The sequence below is a fragment of the Antechinus flavipes genome, chromosome 2, assembly GCF_016432865.1.
Source record: "Antechinus flavipes isolate AdamAnt ecotype Samford, QLD, Australia chromosome 2, AdamAnt_v2, whole genome shotgun sequence".
NCBI lineage: Eukaryota > Metazoa > Chordata > Mammalia > Dasyuromorphia > Dasyuridae > Antechinus > Antechinus flavipes.
In genome coordinates, this window is record NC_067399.1 from 441,675,132 (window position 1) to 441,696,984 (window position 21,853).

At 34.7% G+C, this 21,853-nt stretch overlaps 1 protein-coding gene across 2 annotated transcripts in view; it reads left to right on the forward strand.

Moving 5' to 3' along the window:
* Positions 1–774: 774 nt before the first annotated feature.
* IFT52 (intraflagellar transport 52) overlaps positions 775–21,853 on the forward strand; it is a 35,506-nt gene continuing 14,427 nt past the window's right edge. Inside the window, exons 1-10 of one of the 2 annotated variants that reach the window (XM_051979268.1) lie at positions 775–891; positions 4,936–5,060; positions 7,020–7,107; positions 8,942–9,071; positions 9,196–9,271; positions 12,413–12,484; positions 14,367–14,493; positions 15,709–15,825; positions 16,896–16,982; positions 20,395–20,463. In XM_051979268.1, coding sequence (XP_051835228.1) covers positions 871–891; positions 4,936–5,060; positions 7,020–7,107; positions 8,942–9,071; positions 9,196–9,271; positions 12,413–12,484; positions 14,367–14,493; positions 15,709–15,825; positions 16,896–16,982; positions 20,395–20,463 — 912 coding nt within the window. In that variant the 5' untranslated portion in view covers positions 775–870. The remainder of the gene's footprint in view (positions 892–4,935; positions 5,061–7,019; positions 7,108–8,941; positions 9,072–9,195; positions 9,272–12,412; positions 12,485–14,366; positions 14,494–15,708; positions 15,826–16,895; positions 16,983–20,394; positions 20,464–21,853) is intronic. The other variant, XM_051979267.1, reaches the window with a different exon arrangement.

Below are 21,853 nucleotides of genomic sequence, written 5' to 3' on the forward strand. Positions count from 1 at the left end.
AAATATGCTGCACAAGAAAAATCATATCAAAAAGGAAGGAAATGAGAAAGAAAACAAAATGTAAACAAATAACAACAAAACTGGATGAAAATACAATGTTGTGGTCCACACTGAATTCCCCAGTCCTCTGGGTGCAGATGGCGATTGTTGGAACCGGTCTGAATACCTTGCTCACATTTATTTCAGCCCCTCTACGGTTCCTTGTAAGTGCCACATTGGTAAAGACCACGTTATCTAAACTTTGTATTACTGCTAGAATTTCCGTCCTGTCCGTAAACGGATGCACGCCGAATTAATCTATCTTCTACACTAAGAACGTTGCAGTTCCTGGGGGCCGCCCACTATCTAAACCTGAGGGGCGGGACTGGAAGAGCAGCCAATGGGGTGGCAAGAACGACGTCCGGAAGAAACCATCACTCTCCTCGGGGATATTGAGGAACGTTGATCATTGAAGTTTATTATCTTTCCACGTTTTTAATCATTATTATCAAAAACAAAAATAAACTATTTAGAACTGGAGTCCCCGAAAGAAAAAAAATTAAATTTATCTTTGAATTAGTTGTATTAACAAAAATGGGCCAATCTATCGAGTTTAGTTTCGAATCAAACTCCTCCGCGCCAGTGTTCTAAAATCATTCTCTTCCTTTTCCAAGCATCTCTCGGCAAGTGTGGAACTAGGATGCAAAGCGGAAAGAGTATTGCGTCATCACGCCGCAGCCCGCCAAGCCTCTATAAAAGATCCGCCATTTTAGTAGTCTTCCCGGTGCGCCTGCGCGCAGTGCCGCCTGCTCGTTGCTAGGCGGAGCGGAGGCATCTGAGGCGGCACCTAGAGACTCTGCCCCCCGTAATGCCCGTAGGCGCTGCGGGGCGATGGTGGTCAGTGGGCCTCAGGTAAGAGGGCTTCCGGCGCGGGTCGGCTCCGCGTTGCCGGATGAAGATCCCTTTCTTCCTCGGTTTGAGTCGGCAGGGTCTCCCAGGACCCCGGAGGGCCTGCCGTTTTCCCGCGGACACCCGTAGGCCCGGAGCCACGCGGAACTGGGATTAATCTGTTGTTTTAAGATTCTGAGCTGGAAAGAGACTTCGAGATACCTTTTTTTTTTTTTGTAGATGAGGATACTGAGTGTCAGGGAGGGGAAAGATTGCTGGGATTTGAACCCGAGTCTTCTCGATTCAAATTTAGCTTTCTTTCCATGCTGCTGCGCTGATTTTGGGCTCCCAGATTTTGATTTTTTTTATGCTTCGGAAACAATTAGCTTTATCTCACACTGAACCCTAAGCACTCCCAACGAGAGCTACAGCTACTCTGGTCGTCTTGCATGCATGTCCTCTTCCTCTGATTAAAACAACCAATTACAACAAAAACTTTATTTTTTTTACCACTTTCCAAATATGCCTCTTTTCACTCCCCTTAGCCAGGTGAGCCTGCTCTGGTAACAAAATGCTTTTGAAGAAGCCTTTAAAAAGTCTCTTTAGTAAAAACAACCAATGCCTCAATAAAGTCTGAAGATGTATGCACTATACAGTACCCATAGTACACCTTCTCAGAAAGGACAGAGGTGCATCCTTATGCAGGGTCAGCCTTCTTAGTCGTTATAATGACAGTCCTGCTGCGCTTTTATCCATGCTTGGAATGACTTTTCTGAAAAGATTCACCCCACCATCACTTCCCCGTCACATCCTTCCCCTGTTCAGTACCCTTAATTACCTCACATATTACCTCATAAGTTTACCAGATCCTCCAGCTGAAAGTGATCTTTTTTCAAAGGTTGAATATACCTCTCCCTTTTGACTCCTTTGCACTTAATTAGTATAGATGATATTATATAGAAGCCATGATTCAGAACATTTGATTTGGACCTGACTTAGAAAGAATGCTAGGTTTGGATTTGATCTTTCTTGATTTTCCTACTTGTCTTGACTTTTTCCTTTCATTTTCCTTTTCTAGATCTTCATCAGTGTCCTGTGGCCCAGGTGTGGCTGGCACCAAGGCTCTTTCCAGGACTATCTTCTCTTTTCTCTCCATTCTTTTCCCACTATGGGTTCAGTTACCATCTTTGTACAGATGACTCTCAGATCTACATATTTATCCCTAGTCTCCCGAGCTACAATTCTGTATCATCCATTAATTACCTATTGAATGTTTTGGATTGGGTGTCTTAAACTCAATAAGACTAAAACAAAGTTCTTTATCTTTCCCTTCAAACCCACATTTCTTCCTAACTTTGTTGCCTGTTGTAGCTCATCACCCTATTTTTTATCACCTCGGTTTTATATCCTCAATTTATCCCATGTCCATTCATTTGCTTAATCGTGTTTCTATCACTCCTAATCTCCATTTGCTTCTCCACTAACATCATTATCACTTCTCACTCTGGACTACAGCAACAGCCTTCTAATTGATCTCTCAACTTAAGTCTCAATTTATTGGAGTCCATCTTCCACAGGACCACTAAAGTGATTTTCTTAAAAGTGTACATGTGGCAGTGTTGCCCTAATCAACAAACTCTAATGACTCACTATCATCTCTAGAATTAAGTATAAACTTCTCTGTTTCACTTAAAACTTTTCATAGTCTGGCCCCACTCGACGTTTCCAGTCTTGTAATACATCATATCTTCCACATACTTCAGGTTCCAGCTATGCTAGCCAGCCTCTTTGTTTCTTGCCTTTGAACTGGCTGTATCCCACCCACGTGTAGAATGCTCTTCCTTCTCCATTAAAGCTCCTAAAATGCTAGTTTTCTTCAAGATTCAGTTTCAGTGTTACCTTTGGCTGGAGGTCTTTCAGGTCCCTCTTTTGCCCTACAAGACTACGTTTGTTTTGTATGTGCCTTGTGTAATACCTATACATGTTCATGTAATCTCTCCCATTACAGTATCTTTAAGGGTAGGGATTGTTTGGCTTTGTCTTTGAACCCTTTATGCCAAACTGCTGTGCTTAACAAAAGGAGCTGCTTATAAATGTTTGTTGATTGATTGCTTTGATATGAGGATGGAGATTCCAGTCCTGACTCTGCTACTCAAACTATAAATTCCAAAAATTACTATGGAGTTGATTTCCTGATGCTTTCAGGAATACTTCTCATTTTGTCTCTATTGTCTGGATGGTTCACTGTCTTTTTTGTTTCTTGATGAAAATCTTTGGAATTTATTTTTGAAGTTAAGTCAACTTAGCCAGCATTTATTAAATGACTATTGTGTGTAGATCATGTCTTAAGAATTGAAAAGGCAAAATCAGTCCCTAATCTGCAGGAACTCATAATCTGTGGGAAAAGACAATTTCAAACAACTACGTAGATTTTTAGAATTTAAATTTAAATTAGATTAAATTTAGAATTTAGAATTTAAATTTATGAATTAATCATAGAGGAAAGGCATTATTAAGGGGGAATTGGGAAAGACTTCCTACCAAAAGGGAGATTTAGTGGAAACTTGAAGTAGGTTAAGACATAAAGAAGAGCATTCCAGGAATAGAGACACCCAGAGAAAATGCCCCAAGTCAGGAGATGGAATATCTTGGGTGAGTTAAACATGATAGAAGCCAGTGCCAACGGATAGTGGAATATGAGGAGAGGAGTCATGACTCTCGGATGTGTTTGCATATTTTAATGACACTGCAGGTGCATATGGTTCTTATGCTTAGGAAAGGTTCTTTAATCATTGTCTCTCTCTACATATAGATAGATCTCTGTGTTGCAGAAGTTTTAAAATGTACCATAGAACTGTTAAAATTTAAAATTATTTTTAGTCTCCCTTATTACCAACAGTAATTTATTTATTGATTACTTAGAAAATTGATATATATTGTTCATAGCTTTAATAGCATTTTTTTCTTTTGGGTTATGTGTAGCAGTCCTTTTATTGTGCTGAGGTATTTAGTAGAAAGAGCACCTGAACTAGAGACAGAGGAACTTGGTTGAATCTCAGTTCTTACTTGTCTCCTGAGTGATCTCAGAGAAAATGACTTAATTGCTCTGGAACTCAGATTTCTTATCTGAAGAGTATCAGATGATTCATAAGATCTCTTTTAGTTCTAAATGCAGTAAACTAAAACTTTGACATGGGTACCTTTGTTAGCTTGGAATAGAACCAGTGAGGGTAGTTGCCTGATTATTTAATTTAGAGCCTCAAAGCCCCCAAATATCATTTTGCTGGTTGGCAGTAGAGAAACAAACTAGATTATTTTTGATTTTGGGGAACTCAATTCAGGAACAGTTTCAAACTGGAAATGGTGAGTGGTAGGATAAGGTTTAGTGTTTAAGGCTTAATTACAAAGTTAATGCCTTTGGTGTGGAGGCTTAGTGAAAGGAAATCACAAAAAAGATGCAGTGGTTTATGGGCAAAATTGATGAAGAAAGATCCAGGTATGAAAGTCCCCTTTGAGGAATACTAGAATAAAAAGGCACCAGGCAGAGGAAAATGACATTAGAAATATAGTCCAAAGGTAATAGAAATAGAGTAATGGCTTGAAAGGAGAATATGGAAAAAAGAGTAGGGTAGAGAGGTTCCAGATCAGAAGTCCCCCTTTCTTAATGTGCTGAATTGAGCTTTGGGTTTCCATTTAGAATAATGTGGTTTTTTTTTTTTCAATTTTATTTTGGTAATAATTTTGTAACTAAAATGCCTTTAATAAACTGGTTATTCAAATAAAACCTTTTAAGTGTCTTATGGGAGAATTACAAATTTTTATTCTACTTTAAGCTATTTCCTGTATTGTATATTTTAGAATTTGGGGTTCAGAATAATTTTTTTAAATCCTAGTTTTGCTATAGATCAAGTGATTCTCAAACTTCTGTTATCGGTATCTTTATACTATTAAAAATTGAGAATTTGTCCATAGAATTTTTGTTTACATGGACTATGTTTATAACATATTTACCATATTAGAAATAAATACTAATTTTGGTTTTTATTTTCTATTTCCTTTTCACTTGAGGTAATTATGGAGAAAGAGCTTCGAAGCACCATTCTCTTTAATGCATCAAAAAAAGAGATATTTACCACCAATAGTGGCTATAAGACCTTACAGAAAAGGCTTCGTAGTAACTGGAAGATTCAGAGGTAAGTAGTTACTACTTTTCTATTCTCAGTTACCTGTAGCAGCTTTAATATACTAGTAAAATGGAATACTTTTCTGCATAACTATAACAATAGGAGCCTACTAGTGACGAGTCTTTTCTCATTTTATATATTTTGTGGTAAAAAACAACTATTTATTAGATTATGTAAGAAGAAGTTGGGTATAAAGATAATGAACTAGTAAATATGTAATTATTTCCAAACTAGTCAGTAAATTCCATATTCAATTCAATAGAATTGTTTCAAAAATTACAAAGCAAGAAGTTATGCTAATGTCAGTTCCTGGTTTTTAATTGGTTTTGTTTAAAACAGCTAAACTTTTCAGTTATTTGCTATACAAATAATCTTAAAACTTACTTAATAATACATGTTTGAATAGGTTTGGTATAATGGAAAGAAAAAATAAGTATATTTATTTTCCTGTAAAATGAATCCAGAAGTATTTCAATTAATAATGACTTAAATCAGATTTCTAGTTAAAAGCCATAATTATTCAGTATTTTCATTTTAGGTAATTTTATTTTATAATTTTCTTTCTTACTGGAAGTATTTGAGCAGAATCTAAATGATTCCCAATGGGGGATGATGTTAAAGAGGTTCTTGTATTTATCTTTTTTTTTTTTTAAAAGTCATCATCAGTTGAGGAATGGCTGAATAAGTTATGGCATATTGTTCTTTAAAAACTGATGAGCAGGCTGATTTTAGAAAGACCTGGAAAGATTTACATGAATTGGTGTTGAGTGAAGCAAGCAGCAAAACATTGTACATAGCAATAGTATGATTGTGCGATGATCAACTATGATCAGTGATTCAGTGGTCCAAGACAACCCCAATAAATTTTGGTTGGAAAATACTTTCCACATGCAGAGAGAATTATGGAGACTGAATGTAGATCAATACATACTATTTTAACCTCTTTTTTTCCCTCTTTTTTTTTAATCTCGTGGATTTCTCTTTTTGTTTTGATTTTTCTCTCCTAATATGATCCATGTAGAAATATGTTAAAAATAAATGTACATGTAACCAAAAAATATATATTAAAATTTTAAAAATATTTTATTTTTTCCAATTATGTGTAAAAACATTTTTAACTTTTGTTTGCTTTTACAATTTTAATTTCCAAATTCTTTCCTACCTTTCCCCTCATTTATTAGAAGGCAAGCAGTTTGGTAAAGTGCAGTCATATAAAAAATTTCCATATTAGTCATACAATGTGCAGTCAGGTAAAACATATTTCCATATTAGTCATAGAATGAAAGAAACAGATGAAAAAAACTACAAGAAAAATAAAATAAAATAAATAAACCAACACAGTGTGCTTCTATCTGCATTCAGATTCTATCAGTTCTTTTTCTTGAGATGGATAGCATTTTTTATTATAGGTCCTTCAGAATTTTCTTGGATCTTTGTATTGCTGATAATAGTTAAATTATACATAGTCAATCATTGTACCTTATTGCTATTCCTGTGTTCAATGTCCTTCTAATTCTGTTCATTTCACTTTATACCAGTTCATTCAAGTATTTTCAGGTTTGTCTGAAAGCATCTTGTTTATCATTTCTTGTTGCATAATAGTATTCCATCACAATCACATACCCATTCAGCTATTCCTCAATTGATTGGCATTCTCTCAATTTCTAATTCTTTGCTATCATAAAAAAGAACTGCTATAAAATTTTTTGTAGATGTAAGTCCTTTTTGTTTAAAAAAAAAATCTTATTGGAATACAGATGTAGCAGTGGTATTGTTGAGTTATAATAGCCCTTTGAGCATACTTTCTAAAATTCACTTCAGAATGATTGGATCAGTTCACAACTGATGGAAAGTTATCTTACATTGCCACTATAGTTCTTTCCATGTCATAGTTTTATAACTTGTGTTTTCCATACAATCTGCAAAATAGATTAATTCAAAAACAATTTGTTTATTTTCTCCTTTTAGTTTAAAAGATGAAATTACATCAGAAAAGTTAATTGGGGTAAAATTGTGGATTACAGCAGGACCAAGGGAAAAATTTACAGCTGCTGAGGTAAGAACTACCTTGCATGTAGATTAAAGCTAAATCTTGTATATCACAAACTACTATTGGATTTTTAAATTTTGTCTTAGCTTCTCTACAATTCTTTTGTTAATTCATTTCCTATAGAAATAAGTTGATTAAACTACAAAAGACATTTTTCAAATTAAAAGTTATTCTGAATAAAGCAGCTCTTTTCTTTTTCCTAATATATAATAGAATATCTCTAATCCTAGAATAAGGCCTTAATAGGATTCTGGTAGGTATTTTTTATGCTGATGTTCTTTAGATATCACATTTAATATATGGAGTAGGATTTAGAATGATTGTTTTTCCCTTTTTTTTTTTTAATTATAGCAGTGAAATGGTATGGAAGTATTAAGGTAGATTACGTATAAAATATATCCTTATATCTGTAGTTTTTCTTTGTTTTTGATGAGAATGAAATGCTGGGCTTAAGAGTCAAAATTTAAGTCTTGGCTCTGCCTCTTTACCTCACCACTTTGTCTAATTTCATTGGTTTTCCTTTTTTTTTTTTGCTGAGGCAATTGGGGTTAAGTGACTTGCCCAGGGTCACACAGTTAGGAAGTGTTAAGTGTCTGAGGTCAGATTAACACTCAGGTCCTCCTGACTTCAGGGTTGGTGCTCTATTCACTGTGCCACCTAATTGCCCCCGGTTTCCCTTTTTTCTAATCTCTCCTATCTCCAAACCATCTTTTACAGAACTGCCAAATTGGTATTCCTAGATTATAAGTCTGATCATGTCATTTCCTAATTAAAGAAATTAAAATCTTTTTCCATTATACTACATTGTTTATATTTATCTTTGAATCTGTTATATTCCAGGAGATTGCAAACTTCTTGTGGGCAAGGACTGACTCATTTTTGTATTTGTATCTCCAGCACTTAGCACAGTGCTTAACAAAAAATAGGCAATAATAAATTCTAGTTAATTGATTCATTAGGCAAGGCTCTTTGCCTCATTTATAAAATGACAATAATACTAAGATAATAATAAAGCGACAATGATAGTATCTACGGCACAAAATGAGAAAGCATTTTGTAAGCCTTAAAGTGCTATAGAATAATGTTATTATCCTTTTTTTTTTTTCTGTTAAAGTTACTAATTTTTGCTTTGAAAATTCTCTTTGAAATTAAATTATGTTTTGTTCTGTTTCATGGATAGTGAAAGATCTAGCTTATATAAATTGTCTGGGAAATAGAGTTTGAATAATACTTTCTTGTCTTAAAATACAACTTGATTAATAGAGTGCTGCTTAGGTCCCCCTGCTGTTACTTTTGTACTGTGAAGAGAGGAGGCTGAGTGATTCTGATTCTATATGAATACATTTCTTTTCTCCACCCCCCCCTTTTTTTTTAAACTGTAAGTATTTTATCTGCTTAGTTAAATATGTGATCAGGATATGAGAGTTAAATTTTTATGAAATGACTAAAGGAAGAAGAAGAGACATTAAGGTGACTGCTAACTTTGCTACTATTATCTTATTATTTAAAATGAGTATTTATGCCTTTTGTCATATGACTGCTTTTCTAAAATTTGCCTTCCCTCTTAGGATGTGATGGTTTCTTCCACTATTAAAGGGTTTCTCATCTGAAAATTCACTTTGTAAAATATAATAATTGAATCGCCAGTATTTTGGAGTTTTTTTGCTTAAAGACAAGCTTAGTAGCTTTCTGCACTGATCTGATAAAAATCTTGTTTATATTGCTTTTGGAAGTTAAATTTAAAGTCTTAATTTAAAAAAAAATCTAGCTATAACTGATTGCTTTTACATATAGTATTTGAGAGTAATTTCTCAGAAATATTTCTTTTTCTTTTGTGTAGTTTGAAGTGCTAAAAAAATATCTTGAAAGTGGTGGAGATATCCTTGTTATGCTAGGAGAAGGTGGTGAATCCAGATTTGACACCAATATTAACTTTCTACTAGAAGAATATGGGATCATGGTTAATAATGGTAACTGAATTTTTCATAAACTTGTGGAGATGGGGCTAATATTTTCAGCTGCTATTTTTAATCCATAAAATTTACCATTTATTTTTAGTCTAGTCTATAAAATCATTTTCTTCTTCCCTTGAAGATGCTGTGGTGAGAAATGTGTATTACAAATATTTTCATCCTAAAGAAGCTTTGGTATCCAATGGGGTCTTGAACAGGTAAACATATCAAAAGCATTATTAGGTATATTCTTTATGCTCTGCCTTGGTCCTGCCAATCATTCTTTCTTGTCTACTTCCCCCTTTTAGTCCATGTTTTGGGGATAATTTCTCTCCATCTTGTAAATTATGGAACCTATATTCTTGAGACATAAGTCATAATCCATTTTTCTATTATATTCCATGAAAAGAGAGCTTCATCCTTGTGAATTTATTACTTGCAACTCTCTTGTCTACTGAGGAATGTGTGTAACATCCATAGTGTTGTCCTCATTGCCACAAAAGTGTCTAATTACATATAGTACGATTAGGTGTTATATAAATCAGGACAAGTATGGTACCTCTTTGCTGGCATTTTATAATCTAAGGCAGTCAGCTGAGAAATATACCCAGTCATCACTTATGGTAGGTTAAATTTCTGAAAAATGTGCATGTAAGTCAACATACATGAATTTTTCATTTAAACAATATTATATTATGAGGTTATAGCCCAAACCAAGGGCCTAACTTTTTACACAAATGATTATAAAACCATATTTGTTGACTATATCATTACTTATTGTTTGATCTAAAATAATTAATTAAGTAGTGCCAAGCAGCACCAGTTGTGCTAAACTTTAACCTTATTTTGCAAAGTTCTTATCTTTCATAATTTCAGCCTTAGTTTTTCAGTGCCATGTTAGAAGGTAGAGAAGAAATGTCTTTATTAGATTTTTGTATAGGATAAAAAAAGGATAGGAGAGGTATTTCAGGAAAAAGGGAACAGCAGAAGGAAAGGTAAGATTGACTATGGGATGTTTGTAATCAGTCAAATGGTCATTTTGATGTCTCATATTTGACAGTAGTTAGAGATAATATTGACTAAGTATAAAATGAGGTCAAATTATGGAAGATTCATAATACTAGGCTGTGGAGTTTGAGATTCATCATATAGACATGGAAGGTTATTGTATTTTGAGCTGGGAAGTGGCATGATAATATTTACATAAGTGTAACCCTTAGTAGAGATGATGATTGGAACTTCAATGTTGGAGAGTAATGTTATTTCTTGAGGAAAATTTCACGGATACTGCATGACTTGAGCAATTTGGAAGAAAAGAACTGCACAGTTTGGCATTTTTGGAAGATATCATGGCCTAGAGGTGGGAGTGACATAGTGGAACATAAAAAATATTTAGTAAAGGTGTAAAGATCTTTGGAGATAAGTAGAAAGATAAAGGAAGACAAATGAGAGTAAGAGACTCTGCAGTACTTTGATGAAGATCTTTGAAACTTGAGCACTTTCTTTACATGTGTATATAATATGTATATTACACACACGTACATATACATACACACATATATGTGTATATTAGGCATATGTTTCCAGAAACTAAATACATGGCAGTTATTGACATGTCAGCAATGATCTGTTTGTAAGCTAGGTACTGTATTAAACGCTGGAGATACAGAGAAAGGCAAATATACTTTCTGCCCCTAAGGAATTTATAATTTAATGGGGGAGATCCCATGCAAAGAATTATGTACAAACAAGACATAATAGAGAATAATTTGGAAGTAGTCTAAAGGAAAGGTATTGGCATTAGGGAGGAAGAAAAAGGGATTTTAGTTGAAACTTGAAGAAAGTTGGTCAAGTCAGAAAATAAGAACAAGGAAGGAGAACACTCTAAGTTTGAGGGACATCCTGTCTAAGCATGTAATTAGGGGACAGAAAGCCTTATACAAGGAACAGCAAGAAGACTAAACACACTGGTTTGTAGAATACATGAAGAGGAATAAAAAGGAAGATGGTAAAGGAAGATGGAGCCAGATTATGAAAGGATTTTAAAGCAAGATGGGAGGTTTTGGGGAGGGGGATAATGAATTCTGGACTTGTTGAATTTAAGGACATCCATGTGGGGTTTCATTACTGAATGTGGGCAAAATTGTGATTTTATTATAATTTATTATCAGTAAATTTTATTATCAATAAATGTTTGATTTGTATACCTATTTTTTATGTTTATTTGCCTGGATCACGTAAAAGTTTCTCAAGCAGAAAGGGATCGCTGGTGGGCAAAGTTTTAAGAGCCCTGCAATAAGCAGTTGGAGATGTGAAACTCAAAGTGGTTGAGAGAGAATTTAGGACTGGATGAATAGATCTGATAATTATCTGCATAGGAATGAAAATTAAATACAGGAGAGCTAAACGAAGTAGAATAGATGGAGAAGAAAAAAAGGTCTAGAACATTATCCTGGATGACATGTATAGTTAGAGGGTATGGCCTACATGAAGTCTGGCAAAAGACATTGAGGAGGAGTGTTCTGGCAATTAAGAGAGAATTTGGAGAGAAAAGAGTGTTAGGGAAACCTAGAGAGTCTCCCCATCAAAGAATGGAGGGCAATGGACAGTGTCAGCAGTTACAAAGAAGTTAGGAGTAGGCTTGAGAAAAGGCCATTGCCTTTGTCAGGTAAGAGGTCATTGGTAACTTTGGAAAGGATGGTTTTCAATTGAATGATTCAGATGAGGATAAGAAGCTGAATTGCAGAGAGCCAAAAAGAGTGAGTGGAAAAGGAATAGAAAAACAGATTGAACTTGGCCACAGTAGGAAGGAGAAATATAGGAACGTAACTAGTAAGGATAAATGGATCAAAAATAAGGATTAGACACAAACCAGATAACTTCCTGCTGATGGCAGGTATTGTTATAACACAACTTTCTTCTCTGTTATATTTTTCTACCTCTCTAGATTTTATCCACCAATTGTTCAGGCCTCAGTTTAAATCCCACTTTATAAAAAGTCAGTCAGCCTCTAATTCATTTCTGAAATTCTTTAGTACTACTTGTCTGTACCATTCATTCATTCAGGTATTTAATCATGGACTTCCCTGCACTATTATTAAATTTTAATATATATCTTTTCTATCTAATTAAATCAGAAGTGCCCCTTTGGCAGGAACATTGTGTATGGGGGTAGGGAAGATTTAAAAACAATCTAAAGTGTTTGCCTTTCAGTCTTAGATTATTTTAGGATCTTTTGAAAAAAATTCTTGCAGACCTCTTTAGATCTTATATTCTTTAGTTTTAACTGGACTTAATTTATATTAAAATTTAAGAGTTTTTTTTTTTTTTTTAACTTAGTTTGTATTTGCTTCTTTAAGGGAAATAAGCCGAGCTGCAGGAAAAGCTGTGCCTGGAATAATTGATGAGGAAAGCAATGGAAACAATGCACAGTAAGTGTGTAGTCTTAGTCTCAGTTTAAATTATTTTTCCTTTTTAAAGTATTAATATTGGGAATTCCAGAATGTCATCTAGTTTTTTGTTTTTGTTTTTAGCTTCTTTCTGCACTCTCATTGCTGAGTTAATAATTAACTAAAGGGAAAACCTTATAGCTTTAGATAATACTACTGAGATGGTGTGATTGGGGCAGGAAGAACTAGCACCTTTGATGTGAGGACTTGCCGAACCCTTTTCAGGGCTGCTCATCCACCTTTGGTGTCCCATGTCTCCTAATTTTGGGATTTCAAAAAGCTGTAGCATGTGCAGTGGCCATAGTCCAGTAGAGCCATCATGGCAGACAGGCCTCCAATCTCTTAGGGGATTATCTACCCCAAGCACGTGAAGATTTTCCCCTGGAGGAATGGGCTGATGAGAATGGTTTGTTTCAACGGTTGAAGATAGCTGAGGTAGAGATTTTGGCTTAATTAGAGCTTGGTCAGACACAGAAGATGCCAGGGCCATCCACCGCATCCCAGGCCATCGCCACTCTCTTGCCCTTTATCCTTCAGTGGCTCAGGAAGAGAGTCAAGTTAATAACTTTGAGCCCCCTCTGCCTCACTTAAATCCCATTCACAAGGGAGTCAAGACATTACCATGATGTCATTGGACCTCTTCAAAAAGGAGGGAAAAACAACAACTCTTGAGATAATTAGAGAAGTAATTGAAATTGAATGCTTTGTGAAAGGAAATAAAACCTATTCAGGTTAAAGTAGTCTTAATAAGATTTAAGATAACTAAAGGAGGCAGCAAGTATATCTTTGGACTTGAGTTGAGAGAAATAGATTTCTAGTTTTGTCGGTTTCATTTTTCTTCTTTATAAAATGGGGATAAAATGTTCCTTCCTTCCCCAGAGAATTGTTGGGAGGAAAAAAATATGTCAATTCAAAAAAGCAAAAACTGTTACATAAATATAGGGTTATTTATCTCAAAAGAAATATCATCTTTTGCCTTATATAATCTTTAAAAGCTCAAGGTATACTAGGTTGAGCAAAGCAAATGAACTTAGAACTTTTTAAGATGATTGTCCAGTTTTGACCTTACTATTCTGGTTTGGTCAGGCAGTTATATCATTGTATATGTATTTATTATTTTCTGTGTTTGTGTCTTGTCTCATTATTAGACTATAAGTTTTTTAATGATGATGGGTGGGGACTATGTCACATTTAATTTTTGCAATTCTGATAGCCCTAATCTTACTATACACACAACACTTGTTTAATGAATGTTTGCTGTGTTATATTTGTTTTTATCACATAGTCACAGTCCCCTTAATTCTTAAATCTTTTTTCTATACTTTTAAAACATATTTTAATGCCTCAGTGCACTCAGAAACTGGTATTAACACTTTCCTGACAGTCAGATTCTCTTGCCATTTACTTCATTCTATCCTCCCCCACCAAAAAAAAAAAAACATCCTGAATGATTTATATCTTAATGGTAAAGTCCTTTAATATATGAATGATAAATATAAGTAGAATTATGGCAATTTCTATTATTTCCACTTTTCTTTTGAATCTGAGTCATGTCAATAATCTCTAGTTACTTTTGTATGTATCTTGTTTGTATATAATTGTTTGCATGTTACACATGCATAGTATAATGTGTTGCTTTGAGGGCAGAGGCTCTTTTGCCTTTCTTTGTAAAACCAGTGTTCAGCTCAGTGCTCAAAACATAATAAGACCTTAATAAATGCAGATTTACTTCAATTGTTTCCATTTGTGATTTGGAAAATCAAGGCCTGGTAGAAAAGATTGTTTTCTGGTCAATAGATTGAGCATCATTCTTTGTTAATCTTATAAATGTTTTTATTTTTAATATGGCTGAACTTTTCCATAGGGCTCTCACCTTTGTATATCCATTTGGTGCCACACTGAGTGTGATGAAACCAGCAGTAGCTGTTCTGTCAACTGGGTCTGTCTGCTTTCCCCTTAACAGACCCATTCTGGCTTTCTATCACTCTAAGGTACAAATTTTCTTGAATTTGTCTTTATGAACATTACTGACACATAAAAATGAGCTGTTTAAGACATTTGGACCAATTTTTAATTTGTAAATACCCTTGGCCATGACTATAGGCTGTTCCCTTCAGTACAATGTAAAGTTATACCCATTCCGATGCAAATAGATTTAATGAAATGTCAGAGTGCACTAGATTATGTGGTATGATGCTGCTTGATGTCAATTTTAGATTATCCCAGGAAAACTGAAATCAGAACAACAATGAACAAATTCCTGTCCTAGATACTAATCCCTTTCTCTTTTTACTTAAGAATTTTATGTGCCTTTGATGGTTAAAATAATATAGTACATGTAAAGCATTTTTAATAAAGGGAATATTGCAAACGGTTTTCCCAAATAGCTAGAAATCTTTTCAAATGAAAACAAAATGTTATTTAATAATGGAAGCTAGATGTGAAAACAGTGTATTACCTTTTACACATATGAGTTTATGTCCCCAAAAGATAGTTGCACTATTTTCAAGTGCCTTTGGTAAAAACATGTTTTAACATCTGTTATATGGAAGAATTGCAGTGATCTGATTTCTCAACTATGAACTTCATAGTTTAAGAAGAAATACTTCATTTTAGAATAGTCACTACTTAATAAATGAATACCCATGTATAGAGCACATTACCCAGACTTGAATATTCTTGCTGTGTACTGCAAGGTCCTTATTAGTGCAAACAATGGCTTTCCTAAAGTGCTTTCCTACATTCAAGTAAGCACTATTAGAAGTTATAACTGTGTAAAATATAGTAATTGGTTCCAGCCCAATGGAAATAGTGCTAATTTAAATAATGCACCCACTTCAGGGAATTTGTTATTTACACTGACTGAGACTTGGCTGTATTCTACCAGCAAGAAATTATTATCTCTTTTCCTAGTAATGGTAATCGTGATTTCTCCTGACTTTTCTGTAGTGCTTTGTGAGCACAGTTTCTATGAGATAAGTCAGTATCATTAGATCAAAAAATGATTACAGATCTTGGAATTCTATTAGAAATCATTAGCAGTTCCTGGGTTAGAACTTGAGTATTGGCTCCTAGTTTAATATCATTTACATCACAGAGCTTGTTGTTAAACCCCTTTCCAGCCCTTTTGCTTTACTAGAAATGAATTGTTAATATGAAGGGCAGGGAGAAAATTGGTCTTTAACTAGACATCCTTTTTTATTTAGCTGGAGGAAATTATAGACAAAATGCTGGAAGAGGAAGCTGAAGACAATGGTAGAATCTCTGTCAGGGCAGAAAAAAGGATTAGAAAGAAGATCTATAATCTATTTGAGAGAAATGAGGTAGGGAAAAGATGGTGATATTAGGGAAAGGAAAATATAAAATGAAATATGATAAGTAGTAAGGAAAGTCAATTTTTTGAACTTTCTTTCTGGGAGTTATCTATAGTTTTGTTTCCAATCACAGCAGTATTTAGTTATTTGTTCTTTTGTGAAACTCTACCAATTGCAACTTCTATTTGAAATAGTCTTGAATTATTTTTAATGGTTTTTATTTCATTCCTTTGCCTCCTCACTCTAATGCCCTAATCCAATGAATGAATTAATTTTTAATGTGGTATCCAATATTAATTTCCTGAAAGGATTTAAGAAAAATTGTAGAGTTTGCACTTTTGCGTCATCTGACTCATTAAAACATTCAGCTCATTAAAATATTCAAAATACCTGCTTCAGATATAATTCTGTTTATTTCATGCCAAACAAAGCTGTTCCTGTATTCTTAGCTATAATAGCTGTAAAAACTGATTTTGAAACTCATAAATATCTTCATGACCTGATGATACATTTAATAGGTCCTAACTCCAGTATATAGCTTATTTTTGAATCTACCTTTTTCTTTCTTTTAAGAACATGAGAAGATAATTATCCTCTCATTATGTAGGATAATAAAAATGGGGGAGGGAAACACATAAGGGTGATTGTCATTATCTCATGCAAGTAGTATCACCTTTAAAAATCAAATAGAAGAATATGAAAGCATTTAAATGAGAATGAGATTTGGATCATAACACATGATGGTATTATATTGTGCATATACCTGGTTGTTTTGCAGCCTTGATATAATATTTGTTTAATGTATGTAATCTAGTATATGTAATTACATGTATAATTACAGATCTAATACTAATAAATACAGATCTAATAATATGTATTTTAACATATAGTAATATGCAACATGTAATTGTAATTAGTATAATAACATGTAATTTAGTATACAGATATTTTTAGTATATGTAATTTATAAAAAATACTCTGAACAGTCATAGATTCTACCTTAACTGAATAGATGGTGATAAACTTGTCAGGTTGTGCTTTTGAACTGTGTATTTCAATGTATTTCCTATCATTGACAGAACCAAGGTGGAAAGTTGGCAGTGCTAGGTTCTTGCCACATGTTTAGTGACCAGTATTTGGATAAAGAAGAAAACAGCAAAATCATGGTAAGATTTTTTGGAATAACTATTTTATTATATACAATGAGCATGTATTATTTTTGTGCCGTTGATACAACCAATTATTAGTAAAACAAGTAGATATTTGAGAAAATCCATTAACCATCAATATTCCTACCATTTCATTAGAACAACATAAATGAAAGAGACCATATTAAAGTATAAACCTCAAATGATAAGCTAAAATATGGAAAGAAATCTATCCATAATGTTAACCAAAGGCTATAGACTTTGGGGTCAGGTAAATCACTGATAAAATGATTCAAGGAAAGATTCTCAGGTTGGGTTATTTTAATTGATCAATTGAAAACTGAAGGAATGATCTCAATTAGTTTGAAAAATTGAATTAGATCTTATTTTCATGGAATTTATATAAAAATTTGCTTATCTTTATAAATACTCTAAGTTTTATACAGGTTCCCCCTCAATCAGTCAAGCATTTATTAAGTGCCTGCTGTGTACCAGGCATTGTGATGAGTCCTGGGGATATAAAGACAAAAAATGAAACAACCATTGCCCTCCAGGAGTTGGCATGCCATCAAGGTAGACAGCACTTACATATATATGTATATGCAAATAAGTACAAGATATCTAATTCTAGGAGGGAAGATATGAACAGCTGGGGAAAGCAAGAGAGGCCTCATGTTGAAGGTGGACACTTAAACTGAGTTTTAAGAGGAAGTAAGGATTCTAAGTGGCAGAGATGAAAGGACATGACATCTGGGACAGGCAGGCTAGCTATGACAGGCGTTGAGCTAGGAACGGGAGGGCTGAGGGTAAGAAACAGGAAGGCGGTCAGGTAAGTTGGACATGAGAGCACATAACGGAGGAAGGTATCAAAGCTGGAACGTTAGGTTGGCAAGCAAAGCCACTTAACGCTTATTGGGTAGGGAGTTGGCCTAGGGAGACCCATACTTCTTTAGGCAGCTGCGTGGAGGATGAATTGGAAAGAGGAAAGATTTGGAGCAGGAGGCCAGTTAATAGGCATTCTTGAAATAATCTAGCCAAGATGAAGATGGAGGCAAAGAGAGTGAATAGGTGAGTATTGAGAAGGGGACGTATTTGAGAGATAGAAACAAGAATTGGCAGTTGATTATGTGGAGATGAGCTTGAATGAGGAATCAAGGATGATAGAGATTGTGAATCTTGGTGACTAAATAGAAGGGGATGCCCTTGAGATAAATAGGCAAGTTGGTAGTAGGTTTCAGTCAAGTTGCTGAGAGAATGCCGAGTTGTTGATATAGGGGGACTAGGGCTCAGGAGGGGCTGGGTTGGAGACTGGGTTATCATCTGCACAGGATTAGGAAAAGGGAAGGGAACTGGCTTTTGTGAAGTGCTTACTATGGGTCAGGCACTATGAAGTGTTGTACAATTATTATCTTATTTAATCCTTACGGTCACCCCAGTCCTATTATTATCGCCCTTTGAAGAAACGAAAGCAGCGGAAAAGTGACTTTCCTAGGCCCATCCAAGTAGGAAGTGCCTGAAACCAGATTTGACCTCGGCTCTTCCTGGCTCTGGACACAGTGCTCTGTTTAGTGGTTCGCCTCTGCCTGGGAGAGGGACCTCCGACTTCATTGGGATGGCAGTTCCTGAGGGAGCACCAGCCCTCTTCTCAGCACAAGTCAGCTCTTTTCCCTGGGGGAAGGGGAGGAAGGAGCTGGGCCTGAAGTCAGGAGGATACCCTTCAGGTCCTACCTCCTGGGGCTGTTGTGAGGGCCCAGTGAAGTGTTTGGCATGGGGCCTGTGAGCACATGGAAATATGAGTTCTAGGAAGAGAGCTGCATGTGTTAGTGGCATGGAGTAGTGGGTAGGAGATGAGACTGAAGACAGCGAGACTGGTACTTAAATCTTACCACAGACACTTACTAGCTTTTTGATCATGGGTAAGTCATAATCTCTTTTTATCTCAGTTTCCACATCTGAAAAATGCTTGAACTTGATGGCCTTGCTTTTTATCAATCATGAAAGAGGGAGGAAGGGAGGGAGAAGGAGAAGGAGAGGGAGAGGGAGAGGGAGGGAGAGAGGGAGAGAGGGAGGGAAGGAAAGAGGGAGGGAGGGAGAGGGAAAGAGAAAGAAAAATAAAGAGAAAAAAAAAAACCTTCAAGATAGGTTGGTCAGTAGATGGTCATGATGGTGTCAGATGCTGTAAAGTCAGGAATGACGATTTAGAAAAGACTAGCAGATTTAACATCTAAAGATTGTTCACTTTAGAGGGAGATTTAATTGGAATGATAGGGGGAAGAGAAGTTTAGAATTGTAGCTTGAAACAGAGTCTAACGAGACTCTTTTAAGGATTGGAGAGTGTTGGCTGTATTTGTAAGCATCAGGAAAGGAACCAAGAGAATGATTGTGGCAGCAATCTGTTGGAGAACATGGAAGGGGATGAGATGAAGGATTACATTTTGTTAAAGAGTTGGCCTTGGTAAAGAGGGTTGTTGAATACTTCAGAGACTAGCGTAAAGGAAGATAGAATAGAGTTCAACTTCTAAAATTTAGAATAATGCATACTAGTAACAAAATCCAGCTGTAACATGAATGACCAAGTGGTTTTTGCAGATTGGTTTTGCACCCTAAAACCATCAGAGATTTTTTTTTTACCCTTTTAGTTTTCAGAATTTTATTTTTCTTTTTGAAATTTAAAAAATTCTCATAGGTAAAAATTGTGATTGAGTGAGCTTGACTGAGTAGTAATAATACTGAAACAAGTGATATTTTAAAACTGGACTGTATCATGAATCATTAAAGTATAGATGTCAAACTCATAGCCTACAAAACTCCCAAGGAGTACAGCCTGAATAAGATTAAAATATAATTGGGAAATATTAACAAAATAAGTAAAAATACAACATCATAATTAATGTTCATTTGTGATTTTCTAATTCAATATGTGACTATAAGGATCCATTTGTATTGGATTTTGGTACCATTGCTTTAAACTATTTTACACATATATTATCCTTCCCTTGTGAAATATTTTAAAAACTAGACATAGACTCTAAAATTTAGTTTTGATGCTTGAAGACAAAAGAATTTCGTGATCTATTATGAAATGAATATTTATAATCTATTTTTCAGCAAAGGAATTGAGGTTTTATAAAATTTGTTTTTGTTTGTTCATTCTGTCTTCTTAAAAGGGGCAAATTTTTGTTAACTTTTAATGTATGTCAGTGAAATTTGGTGTAAAGTTACAGGGGTAATGTCTTAGAAAACAAAATGATAATCTAACTTGGCATTAATTGAAAGAAAATTTCAAGAATTGTGGTAGTTTTAAAATCTTTTGTGAGATTACATTGAGAAATGGCTTATGAAACAACTTCTTTTAGTGTTTTAAATTTTTTAAATTTACTATTTCTCACTTCTTTACTTGGCTTACCAATGTGCTTTGTTTTGCCTCTAGGATGTAGTTTTCCAGTGGCTCACCACGACAGACATCCATTTGAACCAGATTGATGCAGAAGACCCAGAAGTAAGAAATCATTTAAAATTTAATGCACAGAGATACTATTTTACCATTTGTAATATTCTGAAAGGAATGGTCTCTCCTTAATCTCTATTTTTAAGGCAGCTTTAAAAATTCTGTGATGTCATTGATGTATCTTCCTTCTTTTGTTACAGATAAGACCTCATCCTTGTATTTTCATCCTGTGTAAATGTTTTTCTTTTAGAGCTCTTCCTAAATGACAAACCCAGTATGCTATATGTTAGCTCTCCTCTAGGTCTTTTTATATTTTGTATGTTTCATTGGATCTCTGAAGCCATCTGTCTGTTACTCCTTGTTGACAGTCTGACTGGACATAGATAGATAAGATGATTGGGAGACTACATCCATATCAATTATTCCATTTCTTAATATGGAATCATTTTCATTTTTTGTGATCATGTTTTGGTGCTCTCCATGTCCAGTATTTTCCAACATTCTTTTGTAAGAAAATATTCATTATGTACAAGAGTATAGTTCCTGAACTACCTCTTTTGTTTCTCAAATCTAATACTTATTTTCCAGCATAATTTTCATTGTCTTCACAGCTCTTACTTTAGTTGGGGCACCTGCTACTTATACTTAGTGCCTGCTAACAACAAAGTGAAGTCAGTTACAAAAATCTGAGTTGAACTTGTAAAATCTCCATTTATCATGAAATAATCTTTCATAAATAAAGGAATTCTACTTCAGAATTTTTGTTGTGTATAGCAAATGTTAACAGAAAATTTCTATTAACCCCTGCTCAATTTTATCTCTATATTGTGAAATAATAGGAAAAAAAAAAGTAAAATACCCAGTGTGTTTCTTTAACTAGTAGGCTCATCTATTTATATTAAATCAAATTTCAGCCTTATAGTGGCTGTTAATACTAAGCAGTAGATATAGATCTTAGAATGAGAAGTCTAAAAGGATCTTTAGAGATGATTCAGTCCACTCATTTAAAACACATTTTAAAGGTTATTAATTCAATAAAGAGTAGCAGAAAGTCTACCTTGTGTTTAACAAAGCAGATCCAAGAAAATTCACAAATAAGCAAATAAAATGCTTCTTTGTTCTGAAATTCTGTTGCATCTAGCCCTATTTTTTTCCTTCTTTTCTTTTTAGATATAGTTGTCAGTTGTAAGAAGGGGGAGGAATAGGATAACCTTTGGACAGATAGCTCATGGATTCCATTATAGCTATGAAGCTTGTGAATACCTGGAGGAGGGCCCCTTTTTACAGTGGGTGGATCCTTGGGGGAGAATGTATTCGAACGAACAAGAGAGGCATGGGATTAGAAGGTATGGTTGAGTTGGAATCTGTCTTGCAGGAGATCATCAGAGTAGAGAAGTCAGGGTGTGCATTAAGTTCCAATCTGATCTCATCTGATGAGGGA